The sequence below is a fragment of the Helicoverpa zea genome, chromosome 27 (genome assembly GCF_022581195.2).
Source record: "Helicoverpa zea isolate HzStark_Cry1AcR chromosome 27, ilHelZeax1.1, whole genome shotgun sequence".
Classification (NCBI taxonomy): Eukaryota; Metazoa; Arthropoda; class Insecta; order Lepidoptera; family Noctuidae; genus Helicoverpa; species Helicoverpa zea.
In genome coordinates, this window is record NC_061478.1 from 1,908,811 (window position 1) to 1,924,016 (window position 15,206).

At 39.4% G+C, this 15,206-nt stretch overlaps 1 protein-coding gene across 1 annotated transcript; it reads right to left on the reverse strand.

The window, feature by feature from the left end:
* Window position 1: 1 nt before the first annotated feature.
* Window positions 2-9,220, reverse strand: LOC124643330 (macrophage mannose receptor 1-like). Its single transcript, XM_047182271.1, has 13 exons — window positions 9,139-9,220; window positions 7,821-7,926; window positions 7,417-7,502; window positions 6,904-7,052; window positions 6,382-6,514; window positions 5,516-5,642; window positions 4,476-4,543; window positions 3,587-3,713; window positions 3,073-3,218; window positions 1,563-1,730; window positions 1,025-1,167; window positions 480-630; window positions 2-202 (listed from the first exon to the last, which is right to left on the reverse strand). The coding sequence occupies exons 1-13, from the start codon at window positions 9,218-9,220 to the stop codon at window positions 84-86; spliced, it is 1,605 nt and encodes a 534-aa protein (XP_047038227.1). The 3' UTR covers window positions 2-83.
* Window positions 9,221-15,206: the final 5,986 nt, after the last annotated feature.

Below are 15,206 nucleotides of genomic sequence, written 5' to 3' on the forward strand. Positions count from 1 at the left end.
ACACTTTTCTGGTTTATTTATTTTCTATAAAATGGATAAACATGTAATACTATTCCTTATACATTACTCTAAGTATTTATGTTTCATGAGGAGTCATAACCATCTACTGTTGAGGTTGATATTGGCTCGGCGATCACCGCAGCTGGTGAGACGATTGGAGTAGGTATTATTGGTATAGCCACAGGTTTGTTTGAAACTTTACCTGGAATAAAATACAATATATTTTCTACATGTTGGTACTCAAACAAATTAGCCCTTACTGTATATGTAGTAATAGTTATTTGCAAAAAGGGATTCGAGATACATAAGAGCAAAATTAAAATATGTAGGTAATGGTGCATATGTAGAAATCCATGAATTGAAAAGTTCAGCAATAGCACCAGAATAGCTAGGATTGTTTGCCTGCTTATTTTCTGTTTTAGCTGCGGTCAAACCAGGGATATGGAGGGTAACTAAATTACATACAAATTCATACTTACGAGCTGCTCCCTGCTCTTTATCTATCATACAAATAGAATACTGTGCTGTGTCGCATGCTAATCCGTAGACCAAACCAACAAGATGGTCTTGTCTGTCTAAATTCAAGCAGGAATTATCCATTGAGAATTCTTCATCCAACCATGGCGGCATCTGGAAAATACAATATTTAAATTAACGCCATCTCGTGATCAAAATAAGAACTAATAGTGTTTTAACGCCGTCTAGCGGTGAATAGCAGAACTAAGGGGGTGCCTAAAATGCTGCTTTTGAGAAGAGCCACCTAGTGGCGAGTAGTGAAAGTAAAAATTATAAAGTCACATCCATACACCTGGTTTTCATGTTAAAAAGGTTTTATTCCACTTTTTTTTTTGTTTCACTGGGTCTGCAGGGTACAGGGTAAATCTGTGTGTTAGAAAAAAATGCTCACATTTTGGTTTTATTCACTTTAGTAATTTACAATAGGAATATTTGAGTTTGGTGTTTGATAGTCTTTGCAAACGAAAAGCGGGCAGCCGTATTATTATTAATTAGTGTTTAAACTTACGTATAAACCAGTCTTAGCGTCTCCAGACCTTGGGTCCGGGATGCGTTTCCCGCCATTTGGATTGTACCAGGAGTAGTGGACGGCATCCGTTGTTAGGTCCTTGGTCAGGTTCAGGCGGCCGGAGACCCAAATGTGTTCGATCGCTGCAAAAGTTTTATTTTATGTATTTGTATATGTATCGATAAATAGTACAAAGAAAAAGACACGGAGAGAAATAAAGAAGAGATTAAATAATTGTGTTCACACAGCGTAAAAGTAGTGACCAAGTAGAAGCAATTTTTCACAGAGTTAACAACCGAATGACACGCCACCCAATTTTAAGGACTGCTCAAACACAATCCTATCTTTGTCACACTTTTGTTCTTTTCTGTGATAGAATATACTCTAAGTAGAATAGAAAGTTACGTTCGAGTATTTCGAGGTAAGTATGTACTTTGATATAAAAAAAAACAATGTACCTACTGTACGACAATGTGGAGTTTGGATACTGTCCCATACAAAATTCTTTACAAATCCAACTGCAACTTAAAATACTCACGTTCCTCCTTATTCTCGCCCATAACAAGCAGCAATTGTATTAAAATATCGTTGTTATCCAAACTAGCGAGCGTTCCGTTGAGTTTCAAGCAGTTTTGGTAGGCGTGCTGCCAGTAGAACAACTGTCGGACAAGCACGTAGTAGAACTGGTCGTCGCTAGGTGTCGCCACTGTTATGAACGTTGATGCCACGCCTGGGGAAAAATGGCGGGTTATTGAAAAACTAAATACTTTTTATATTTTTGTTTTAGTTTTCGTCTTAATTTTAAAGAAAACTAATGTATGTAGTTACTCTGTTTTATGTAATTAGCTTTTGAAGTTGGGTGAATCAATAAATAAATGTTAAAGTAAGTAAGTTCGTTACTGTCACATCACACTTATTTTCGATATGGATGTCAATAAAAAAACCGGCCAAGTGCGAGTCGGACTCGCGCACGTAGGGTTCCGTACTATACAAACTAATATTCTATATATATTTATGGATATCGAGCAAAAAAATCACGTTTGTTGTATGGGAGCCCCTCGAAATATTTATTTTATTCAAATTTTCAGTATTTGTTGTTATAGCGGCAACAGAAATACATCATCGGTGAAAATTTCAACGCTCTAACTATCACGGTTCATGAGATACAGCCTGGTGACAGACGGACGGACGGACAGAGGAGCGAAAACAATAGGGTCCCGTTTTACCCTTTGGGTACGGAACCCTAAAAATGAATTTTGGATGTCTTTATTGAAAACAACGAAAAATGAAAAAATAATGGTGTCAGAAAGACAAAAAGAAAAGATGGATGGGTATTGTGGGAATTGCGGCGCCTAAAAATCCAACAAATCTATAATCTGGACAAGTACGGTGGGTCTAACTGAAAATACATAGGATGCGACATAGAAGAAACTCTAAATACATAACTAGGTACCTATCCATATGTGTAACTAGGTGTTTGTGCCTTAGAGAAGTAGGTAACTTTCTGATACCATTTCTAAGTACCTACAACATAATTTGAACATGAAATGTCCAAAGTATACAATTGGTGTCGAAGATGGTGCCAAAATAGACTGAAGATCAGAAATGGGAACGTTTTATGATATTTTGTATCTTTTACTGACCAGACCGACGAACGCCTCTTTCTAAGTCACCAAGTTTTGCTGAAAACGATCAACCAATATTTAAAGCACTTACACACTTGACTCATTGCAGAGTAAACTGCCGCCGATATACCTAATATAGGTAAGTATTCAGTGTGCGTGGGCTCTTATGCTAGCTAGATTCCTAGTAGGGTCCTCCTGTAAACTGTGTGTTGGGTATTTGTGTCTGCTTAAAATATTCCGATTGTGATGATTTCTTGGCAATGAATACTTCTAATAAAATATAATAAGTGTATTTTTCAGTGCCCAATTTGTGCAAAAAATTTTTGGGTGTGGAGTTACTTAAGGCCATTCACGTTCCTTCCATAGGCTCCTTTATATTCTTGGACCATTATTCCTAGAGGGCCCCTTGAATTATGAGGACACCCGTGAAAGGAAGTAGGTAGGTATACCAACCTTCATAGCAGATGAACTGCATCTTCCTCTCGCAGCGTGACTCCAGGAACACTGGCGGATGAGACGCGTGTCTGTCTAGTTGTAGGCAGCCATTTTGTTTTACATTGTTCCTGTCCCTAAGAAAATAACAAAAAAAAATAATAATAAGTACGTGTGATATCTCCAAAGTTAAACTTAATATACAACTTTCTAACAGTTGACATTTTCATCATGTTTCAATCTAAGATTTGTGAAATAATCTGAAGGTAAATGTACAAGTCATCATCTGGGTAGGTTTCCCGAGTCAGTGCAACTGAGTAGGTACCATTGTACCACACGGCGGTTGCCGATCTGACATCCTCAACCAGACATTCCTTAGTAAAATCGGTTGTCAGACTCTCTGAATTCTGACTAACCATAACGACGATCAAAGATAGAAATAAAACAAAGGCCAAAATAGTTGGTAAAACGCATGGAAGATTTTTCAGGAGGTTTGAGGACTTACCTCATAGGAGGCCAGGCGTCAGGAGCGGCGTCACTGAGCGGGGGAGTCTGGAAGACACTCACTCCGGTGTCTATCCACTTCCAGTGGCCCAGATTGCCCTTAGCACCTACCCAGGCGTTCTCGATACCTGGACAAATGTGTTTATTTAAGAAGGTTCTATTTTTTGATACCTACTAAAGGTACGATTTGAATTCTTGCTGCCGGCAAGTTGCTGTGTGGTCGGCTAAGAATTAAAAACGTATCTTTCATGTTAAAAAAGTAGGTGTTAAAAAAGACACACTCAGTGACATTTAATGGTTACTTAATAACTTCCCTGTCCATCATCCTCCGAGCCTTTTTCCCAATCATGTTGGGGTCGGCTTCCAGTCTAACCGGATACAGCTGAGTACCAGTGCTTTACAAGAAGCGACTGCCTATATACCCGGGCAACCCGATACCCCTTGGTTAGACTGGTGTCAGACTTACTGGCTTCTGACTACCCGTAACGACTGCCAAGGATGTTCAATGACAGCCGGGACCTACAGTTTAACGTGCCATCCGAAACACAGCCAATGGTGTCTAAGATATACTTAGAAAGTACATACAGACTTAGAAAAGTTGCATTGGTACTTGCCTGACCTGGGATCGAACCCGCGCCCTCATACTTGAGAGATTGGTCCTTTACCCACTAGGCCACCACGACTTTTTAACTTAATAACTTCCCTGTCCCATGAGTCATATGTGATACACACTCATTGTTTAACTATTGTGTCTGCATCGTGGACAGTTAAATGGTTAAGCCATTCCTTAGTGCAAAATTTCTATGAGAATCTGTCACTAAGGAGTGACTTAAGTAATCATTAAATGTCTCTGAGTGCGGGGGTAAGATAATGATTAAAATCTGACTTACTCGGTCGATTCTTCAACATCGTCATGCCCAATCTTCTTAAGCATTTTAATGATCCAATATTTGCCAACCTGCAAGAAATAAAAACATTATGATCAACAACATATATTATGGTCATCCATCGAAGGGCTTACCGCGTCAAGCGTTGCTTAACATTGGTCGACTGCACCTAGCTTTGGCCGGCTTAACCCAGGTGTAAATATACTTCGGGCTTTCACCGTAACATAGTAGCACACATAGAAGTAGTAAATGAAGGTAGGTAAAGGTAAAGGTAAGGAAAGGTAAAGGTAAGGAAAGGTAAAGGTAAAGAAAGGTAAAGGTAAGGAAAGGTAAAGGTAAGGAAAGGTAAAGGTAAGGTAAAGGTAAGGAAAGGAAAAGGTAAGGTAAGGAAAGGTAAAGGTAAGGTAAAGGTAAGGTAAAGGTAGTTAAATAAGTACATGAGGAAGTGTATAAGAAAGCAGCCACATAAGCAAGTATAATATACGAAAAGTTTATCAGGGGCCCGATTCTCCTAAGTTAATAATGTCAAAATCGAATAGAAATCGAATCGCAATATGATCGCAATAGCAGTTTTAACCATATCGGGCATTCTGCTACTAATAAAAGACCAATCGTATTCGATTGACATTTGATTGGTGTGCGATTGGTCTGCTATTTTGGTAATTTTGGTCTATACGGTAGTTCGCTGTACAATCATTTTGCAATCGTAAATCATTTGCAGACAAAATGATTCATTATTGAATGACAGAAAAGGATAAAAACGTTTATTTCAAAGAAAAAATAGCGGAATGCCACATACGCTTCAATTGTAATCGAGTCGGGATCGGATCTCAGTCGAATCGAGTCGAACGTCAATCGAATGTTGCTTAAGTAAAATTAGGAGAATCGGGCCCCAGATTACATTTTAAAATTGCAAGAACTTTTAAACCTCAAAAAACAACATTGAAACACTACCAGTTGAAGCATTCACCAAGACGAGACTCTAAATTATAAAGCTACACATGCAAAACCATGGTTGCCAGTTCTCCAAAGCTAAGACTTACGCCATTCCTTTAAGCACGCAGTAAGCAGCAGCCTGATGCCAGTCCATCTTGCCACTGTAGAGATGGTAAAGCCCATTCCTGCATCGTACCGTGTTCACCTCCGTCACGCGGACTATGTCACGGGCATCTGATGATGAAGAAGTATTTAGTAGCTTGTGTAGAAAAGTGAGATTTCCTACTGTTCTGTAAGACTATGAAATCGTAGTGGCCTAATGGGTAAGGAACCTCTTAATAAAAGTGAGTGAAGAGGTACGGGTTCGATTTCAGGTAAGTATTCATGCAACTTTTCTAAGTTTGTATGTACTTTCTAAGTATATCTTAGACACCAATGACTATTTTTCGGATGGCACGTTCAAACTGTAGGTCTCGGCTGTCGGTATTGGGTTGCCAGGGTAACTGGGTTGAGGGGGTCAGATTGGCTGTCGCTTCTTGTAAAGCACTGGTACTTAGCTACAACCGGTTACCTGGAAGCCTTCCCCAACATAGTTGGAAAAAGGCTCGGCAGATGTTGATTAATTGTTCTGTACGTATTTCAAAGTGTGTTGTTGTTCTGTGAATACCAATGTGGTTAGAAAGAATGTTACTTGTGAGGTGACTGCAGATAGAAGAGTATGGAAGAAGACATGCTGCGCCGACCCCAAGTGACATTGGGATAAGGGCAGGAGGATGAAGTATATCAATTGTAACTCTTGAGACATGGTTAATCCGTCACTGAATGATCATACTGTAGCGGTCTTACTTACGGCCACTATACACATTATTCTAGCTATCAATTGTTTTGTATGTCAACATTCTATCTCTAGTAAGCAAATCAACAGATAGCTTATTGAGAATGGCTCTTAGAGATTAAACCGCGTAATCCTTACCTCTCTCACAAGCGAAGGCGCGTTCCAAATGACACGGCAGGTCGAGGAACACAGGGTGGTCGTGGCTAACTCGCTCTAGGGCTACGCAGTCAGCCCCCGTCTCCGGGACTGGTACGTGGGTTCTGTTCAGCCACTGGGGTGAGGAAATGGCTGGTTAATTTCTAAGGTAGTCTAAGGCGCAGTCTATATAATTTATCCGTATACAGCAATTAAGTTCCTTGGGTACGCAGGTGCACCGCGAGAAATAACTTTTCGATGCAAAACGGTGCGAGTCGCTGCTGAGAAACGCATGCTACAAAAAGTGTGTTAATTACCAATTTGGATGGATGAAGAACCAAGGAAAATATGATTTGCTTGCCTGAATGAGGACATGAATAAGAAGGAAGTGAATCTTGCGTATATCACGACGGACAGAGAAGACTGGAAGAGTGGAAGCGGAAAATATAGAACTTGGGAGCAGGACGGGAAGATTAAGGATCGCCGAGGGCGGCGAGGATTAGCTTTGGCGAGAAATATACATACCATAGGATAATGTCTAGCCACATTATCTTCTTCCTCATTGCCCAGCACATCTAGTGCGGTCCTCCGCAGCTCCATGCCGGGGCCCCAGCGGTACCCCGCGGCGTCCTCTGCCGAGTCTCTGCGGGCCCCCACCCATACTGAGGCCAGGGCTGGTGAGGAATTGACAAACGTTTATAAAGCGAATAGTGATTCACAAGAAAGCATAAACGAATGTCAAGGAACTATTGCAAAGGAACAGTGAATTGTGTTTCTAATTCCTGCTCAAGCCCTACTAAGTCTTCATCAGCCCTTTTATTGTCCTAGAGCACAGGCCCCTTCTCATACAGAGAAGGAACTGATGAAATATGTATGTATATAATTATAAGATTATTTTTAGGTGTTTATTTATGTAAATATGTGAATAGTTGTTTATTGAATAAAAAACAAACACCTTTGTACTGATAAAATAATATTATTAAATGTGGGGTTGGACGTTCCTCAACCGCGTTATATAGAAGAAATAATAAAACTCACAGAACTGTGACTCGGCCAACGCTTCGGCTAAGAACTCAGCTTTGTCTCTGGTGTCCAATACAGCCAAGCTTCCATTATGGTAACCCCTTTAACAAGACATATCGAATTTAGACCATTGACATATAACTATATTTAGACGGAGACTATATTTTCGCGTTCTGTGTGCGCGAAAGTGATGACACCTTCTTAGAAGACGAGTAAGTGAAGTAAAACCTCTATGTACCAAAGAACTAATCTTCATATAAACCTACTTCATCATCATCATCATCATCATCTCAGCCATAGGACGTCCACTGCTGAACATAGGCCTCCCCCTTAGATCTCCACAGATACCTGTTGGAGGCGACCTGCATCCAGCGTCTTCCGGCGACCTTTATAAGGTCGTCTGAACCCAACCTACTTACCGGCACAATATCTTGGCATTCTCCCAGTTGACCGGCAACAATTGGACGATATACTCCTTATTGTTGAACACGTAGGACTCAAACTTCGGAGAACTGGAAATGGGTACTGGAACAAAGAAATTGAAGCTACATGCATCCATAATGTTAACTTTGCTTAAGTGGGATTGGTTCACTATTTTAGGATCGGCTTTCAGTTTACCAGGATGCAGCTGTACCAGTGTGCCACAGGGAGCAACTGCCGATTTGACATTCTAAACCCAATGACCCAGGCAACCCAATACCTTGACAAGACTGGTTGTCAAACTCTTAGGACACGGACGAAGTCAAGGGCGAAATCTACTTTAAAATAAATTCGGGAATGCGTTGCTCATCTAATCGCAGAGCTGTCTACTAAGACTAAAAAAATATTATTCCATACAACACTGCAGCTTTTAAAACTGAAAACTGACCTAGAAATATTTTGGCAAAACTAGAAGATCTACTAATAATAATTCTGAGACATTTATATGCAAGTTTACAAGGACTAGAAAAGGACCATTTACACGGACTGGACTAACTCAAACAACAAGGCAAAGAAAGGGGTGATTCGAAACGACTGTCAAAGAACGAAAAATAAAACAAGCTAACCAAAACTAGACTAGAATAACGACAAGACGATGCTGATTCAGAAAAAATGCGTTCACAACGCTAGAAGACTAAACAAGTGCCAACTACCCAAAAGCAGGAATACAGTGCAAAAAGCACTTTGAATATAACTTCTCCTACCTTGGGAATTATTGACTTGATTCACAATCGGCTGAAAAGGCAATTCAACCGATCCATTTTGGGGTCTGCAAACGATCCCAGAACCATTATAATGGCAATATACTACTCGGGTGTTGCCTTCTGGCATTAGAAGACTGACTGGTTCGTCTTTATTTTGTCTTCTCTCTACAGAGGTGGTTTTTTTACGCTGCGCACATGCTGTAAGGTTTTTGATGCGGTTTATGCGATCTGACAGTCGCTGTATTCTGTCGATTCTGATGCCAGCACGGTCGATATCTGTAGCAGTAAAGGTTTTTTTTCTGAGGTTCTGATTTGAAGATTTTGTAAGGGTAGGATCGGTGAGTAGGGTAAAAACTTTTGTGAAATCTTGTGTCGTGTTATCCTAATAAGACAAACTGTTTAATATAAAGAGAAGACAGGAAAAAGGCACTCAATACAAGAAACATTTATTTAAGAAATAAGCAAAGGACGATAAAAAAATAAAATTGAAAATAAGGAATTATTAAAATTAGGCTAGAAGAAAAAAAAAGAAAATCATAATATAGGAACCAACCTCTATACTGCTCATGGTAACTGGCCGAACACGAAATAAAAAACAAAAAGAAAATTAAGAACGAATTTAAAAGTTTCAACATGGCGCTCATATTCCCGCGCCCGACGCCCTCGAATTTGCACTGCGCACTACTAATTCCTTATTACGGCGCACTAAAGTTATATCTAAAAAAATTAAGATGGCGGTTTATTATTATAAATAAACGCAACTTGAATGGTTTATTGAAATTTCCTAGGCCATATTTTGAAAATAATCGTTTCGTAATCAACAATCTCTGGGTGATTCATGGTAAATCCTTTGGGGACGCGGTAGCTTGCCTATTGTCTCTGAATTCATAGCATATTTGTTTGTCATGGCGAAAAATATGGTGCCAAGCGTGTTATGAGTACCTTTGGGTTCCGCATAAAATATGTTTGGACTTTTTTTGAAGAGGCAGAGGTAGACCGAGGAAAAGATGGATTGATTGCCTGAAAGAGGATATGAAGCAGAAGGGAGTGGATGTAAGTATGACGTCTGATAGAGAAAAATGGAAGAAAAAAACATGTTGCACCGACCCCAAATGACTTGGGAACAGGGCAGGAATATGATGATGAACTTTTTTTAGGTCGACTGTATGTAACTATGTAATGGAATCTAAAGTAACTTTGAACCATCTTCCAAGGATCGTGGCGTTATGAAAATTGGCAGCTGTATGTAGTTCTGATGACAATACAATAATATGGTACTGTTGAACTGATCTGATGATGGAGCCGGAATACATGAATCTTATCTATCATAGCTGTATTTGGACTTATTGGAAAAGTTTTTAATTATATATCTATGTGCATCTATTAAAGTGTTTTCCTTGTTCCTAAACTAGACAGTTCTATGAAAGTATTGAATTTGTTTTAATTAGATAGGTACCCCTACTCTGATCAAAAATCGGACAGCGGGTGTCACCAGGAATTTTGGCTTCTTGTTTCACAATAAAAACCCCTACCGGTCTGTATCCGTTTCCGTGAGATATTTTTATTTGGGTAATTTATTGTTATTTTAAAAGTTTTTTTTTTTTTTTTTTTTTTTTTTTAATAAAAACAACACTGGGTGTTTATCTGACCATCACATCATAGTTGTTTGAGTACATATTATCTATACTAATATTATAAAGCTGAAGAGTTTGTTAGTTTGCTTGAGCGCGCTAATCTCAGGAACTTCTGGTCCGCAAAACTCTTTCAGTGTTAGTTAGCCCATTTATCGAGGAAGGCTATATAGGCTATATAGGCTACTTTTATTCGGATTCGAGCAAAGGTTGCCACGGGATGCGGGTGAAACCGCTGGCAGAAGCTAGTTTACATATATTATTGTTACTACTTTCGTCCTTATTATATTTACTGTATACTAGTTAACTAGTAAATATAATAAGGAGGAAACTTTTTTTGTTTCTTCATTTGTAGTTTGTACCTAAAAGGCCCCGAAACTGTTAAACCGATTTTAGAAATTTCTGGGGAGCTGCACCATCCCCGAGTAACACACACAGGTACAATGATTCATCATCATTTTTCAAAGGGTCATTTTATCACTGTACGAGAAGAGTTCCCCCTGGACGCGGGCGAAACCGCGGTTATAAGCTAGTTAGTAAAATAAGCAAGGATTCCTAATTGTAAGAATCTACTAGTTATGTATTAAATTACGTGACCCTATAACTTATAAAGACAAACATATTGTATAACATTTCACAACTTGCACGTGGTGTAATAAACTACCGGCTCACTGGGCTTCAACTGCATGCTAAAGTTAACAAACCTACAAGGTACCTATTTGCCTAGCCCTTTCCTGATATGTTGGGGTCAACCTCCAATCTAATCGGATGCAGTTGAGTACCAGTGTACCACTTGGAGCAACCAGGTAACCAATACTCCTTGATAAGACTGGATGTCATGTCAGAAGTTCTGGCTTCTGACTTTTAAGATGTTCAAATGACAGCCCAACCAACGTGTCTTCCGAAACACGGAGGAACTCGTCATGACAATATGGTGACTCATAATTGCTTGACCTTATGATCGATCAACTTGTTCTGCTGATACAAAGTTAGCCACCAGCTCTCCAACACTGCCGTTTCTAGGGTTCCGTACATAAAGGGTAAAAACTGGCCAAGTGCGAGTCGAACTCACGCACGAAGAGTTCCGTACCAGAGCAAAAATTAGCAAACAAAAAAACCAATGGTTGTTGTATGGGAGCCCTCTAAATAATAATTTTATTCTAGTTTTCAATATTTGTTGTTATAGCGGCAACAAAAATACATCATCTGTGAAAATTTCAACTCTCTAACTATCACGGTACATGAGATACAGCCTCGTGACAGACGGACGGACCCGTTTTACCCTTTGGGTACGGAACCCTAAAACGGGACCTTCATAGGTACTAAGACTTCGCTGTCAGTCTTTCAGTCACCAGGATAAAGGCTCGAGCAGACCGGATGCGTATGCGTAGACGTAAGTGTAGAGTGCACGTACCACTGAGTTGTAATGTATGGAAATGTATGAGACAGGCCACACCGCTTGCGTAACGACGCGCACGTCTACGTTACGCATCCGGTCTGCTCGAGCCTTAAGTCTCATGGGCAGTTGTCACAGATGACGTATTATTATTGTCCCTACTCCCTATACTATAATAACAAATACTGAAAACTAGAATAACATATAAATATTTAAAGGTGCTCCCAAATAACAAACACGATTTAATAATAATGGCGACCACGGGCGATTTCAGCCACGGCGGCTGTTCTCATATAAAGAGATCAGCCAGCTGCGCAGGACATATTATAGTGCACGAGCATTTGCGCAGACACAAGTGCACTCACTATACCTTCACTCTCATAACCCGATGGGACGGCAATCCGACACCACCGGAAAGAGATGAGGCGCAGGACCGACATTTACGTGCTCTCCGATGCACGGGTGAATCAATCACCAACTTCCAGACTACGGGCTGCTTTGTGGAAGTTTTAGAAAACCCACAAAGCGATTTCGGCCCGACCCGGGAATCGAACCCGATAGTACGGAACCGTTCGTACGCGATTTATATTAGCACTAGATTCCGCCCGCGGCTTCGCCCGCGTCGAGCAGTCAAGAGAACCGTTCAAAAGTCGGAGATAAAACTATCCTATGTTCTTTCTCAAGGTCAACTCTATCTCTGTATAGTTATCGGCAGGAATCTTGAGCTCTGACCTACATCTGCGCAGAAATAATTTATTAGCAAAGAACCAATCCCGAGTGACGGCTATGATGCAATGCGCTGCGGGCCAATCACCGCTTTAGCCCGCCCCCGCGCCTCACTTCATACCACAAAAGGGACCCAATAAATTACCTACTTCTGCGCAGGTGAAGGTCAGAGCTCAAGATTCGTGCCGATAACTATATCAAACTTTATTAAAATCAGTTCAGTGGTTTAGACGTGAAAGCATAACAGACAGACAGACAGACAGAGTTACTTTCACATTTATAATATTAGTAGGGATTCAACCAGTTTTTGAGATATATTCATGGGTTAACTCCCCATACATGTTCATTTGTATAAAGTAAGTACACCTTGGAAGATTCTAAAGGAAGGATATATCTGTAATGTTGCACATTTAATAAAATATGGCTAAATAATAAGATTGAGGTAGGAGTGAGGCGATCAAAGGCTAGAGGCAAAACAAAATAAAGCGAGACGGATATTGAGATAAATAGCTGTAAAAATTATTTTCCTGCCGATGTGGATGGGGTCATGCGAGATATTGTGAAGTAAGTTGTAGGTAAATCAATAATTTTATTATAAACATAAGTACTAAAAAATATAATAAAATAGGTACCTAATTTAAATATAAGTAAGTACACAATATTTGAATAATATTAGATGGTATGTCATTATAAATCTATGAAGATTATGAATGGTAAATGATTAGATTTTTCTTTGTTTTTTAAACTAGGTATTTGTTTTTTGTAAATGTAAAGGTTCTGAAAAGGTTTTCACGTTTGGGGAGCTACAATATCCCGGCTGCTATTGACTATATTTTAAAATATCCCCTGGGACAAGAGTAAAACCATGGAGAGCAGCAAATAAAAAAAAAACTTTTTACAAAAAAATAAAACCGACTCCCAAAAACACTGAAAAGCAAAAAAAACTATTATTAGGTGCATCAGCCTAGAAGTCAGTGTCTAATGGATGTTCCTGAGTTGATGCACCTAAGAATAGTTTTTTTTTGCTTTTCAGTGTTTTTGGGAGTCCGTTTTATTTTTTTGTAAAAAGTTTTTTATTTTTGGCTTTTCAGTGACAAGCATAGTTGTCACTATCCGCATTTGTGGAAAGTTCTCATCGATACGAATAATATAAGCCCAAATACGAGATAGTTTACATATTCAGTTATCGAGTTCCCTCGACCTTCTCCGGTCTCCATCATCAGGTCAGCTCCAAACCTTCACTGTTGTATAGTGTTATTAGACGTACACCTCATTGTCAAGTTTTTAATATATGCACGCCTACAATTTTTGAAAGTTGCCCTCCATTTCTCAGGGTTTCCATCATCAGATCCTGATCTGGTGATTATGGGACCACCTGGAAGGTATATCCTAACAAACAAAAAAAAATTTGCAAATCGGTCGAGGCGTCTTCGAATAATCGGTGAACATACATAAAAAAAAAGATCCCGACGAATTGAGAACCTCCTCCTTATTGGGAAGTCGGTTAAAAATGCGTAAGTAATTACTTAAATAAGGAAATCATACACGTCATAACTTCAATCATCTGAATCACACTTTATGTTGATATTCAAAAGGAAATAATAAAAATACCTTAGTTATGTGCAAAATAATAATTGCGAAGTCATAATACCTGCTTGGTTCATTCTTCTAGCAGACATACCATTCTGTCAGAGTATTTGCAATAATATTGAAAAATGAAACCAAACATTGTTGCTTCTCAAATAATCTCTACTAATATTATCATAGAGAGGTGGATCTGTTTGTTTGTAGCAGCGTCTCGGAGGAACTACTTTTCGTATCCGGATAAAATATAGCCAATGTGACCCGGGGATAGTGTAGCATCCCAACAGTAGAAAGATTCAAATCAATTCACCAACTTCGAAGCCTGCTTTACGCATATGTATAAAAAAAGAACTCGAGAACCTCCCCGTTTTTTTAAAGTCAGTGAAAGAGGTGAAACCATAGAAAAAACATGATACAAGCCAGCCAAGTGCGAGACGGACCCGCGCACCCAGAGTCCAGCAGTCCACGTACCGGCGGGTATGTATAAAATGGTCGAAAAGTTGTTCAAGTTTTCAGTTTTAAAATTGTTGTTACAGCAGCAACAAATAATACATCATCTATGAAAATTTCAACTGTCTAACTAACTATGACGATTTATCGACGGACGGAAAGCGAAGTCTTAGTAATAGGGTCCCGTTTTACCCTTTGGGTACGGAACCCTGACAAAATTACGGTTTGCGCTTAGATTCATGTAAATGAAAAATGCCTGATTTATTAAAAAAAAAAAACAATAACGTTTTAGAATATTAGTTTATGGTTTTAAAACTAACTTAAACTTCAATTTGCTGAGAAATAAACGATTTCTATTTTCCAGCATTATTGAGTAAATTAGGATTTGATTCAATTTTTGGTCAAAGAGTAAATTGCTTGGACTAAATGGGTACTAGATTAGCTGCCTAGCCTTTTTCCAACTATGTTGGGGTCGGCTTCCAGTCTAATCGGATGCAGCTGAGTAGCAGCGTGCCACATGGAGCGACTGCCTATCTGATAACATTGGTAAGACTGGTTGTAAGACTTTCTCTCGCTCTTGGCCGGTTTGTAGCCCAAAAGGTTCCGAAATTACAGAACCGTTTTCAAAAATTCTTTCACTGTTAAAAAGCTACACTGTCCCTGAGTAACACAGGCTATATTTTATCTCGGTACAGGAAGAAGTTTCCATAGTATATTAAAAGGTAGTCGGTCACCCATCCATTTAGGTCCTACCGATCATTTCAAACTGTGTTCAGTTCACCTATGCGGCTGATACTTAGCCCCCCTTCCTAAATAAGATACTTAAATCTATTT

Coding starts and splice junctions, on each gene's coding strand:
- LOC124643330 (XM_047182271.1), bottom strand. CDS start 9,220: ATGTTGAAACTTTTAAATTCGTTCTTAATTTTCTTTTTGTTTTTTATT. Junction 1,731..3,072: donor CTACCTACTTCCTTTCACGG/GTGTCCTCATAA, acceptor CGTTCATAACAG/TGGCGACACCTAGCGACGAC. Junction 1,168..1,562: donor GGGCGAGAATAAGGAGGAAC/GTGAGTATTTTA, acceptor AAACTTTTGCAG/CGATCGAACACATTTGGGTC.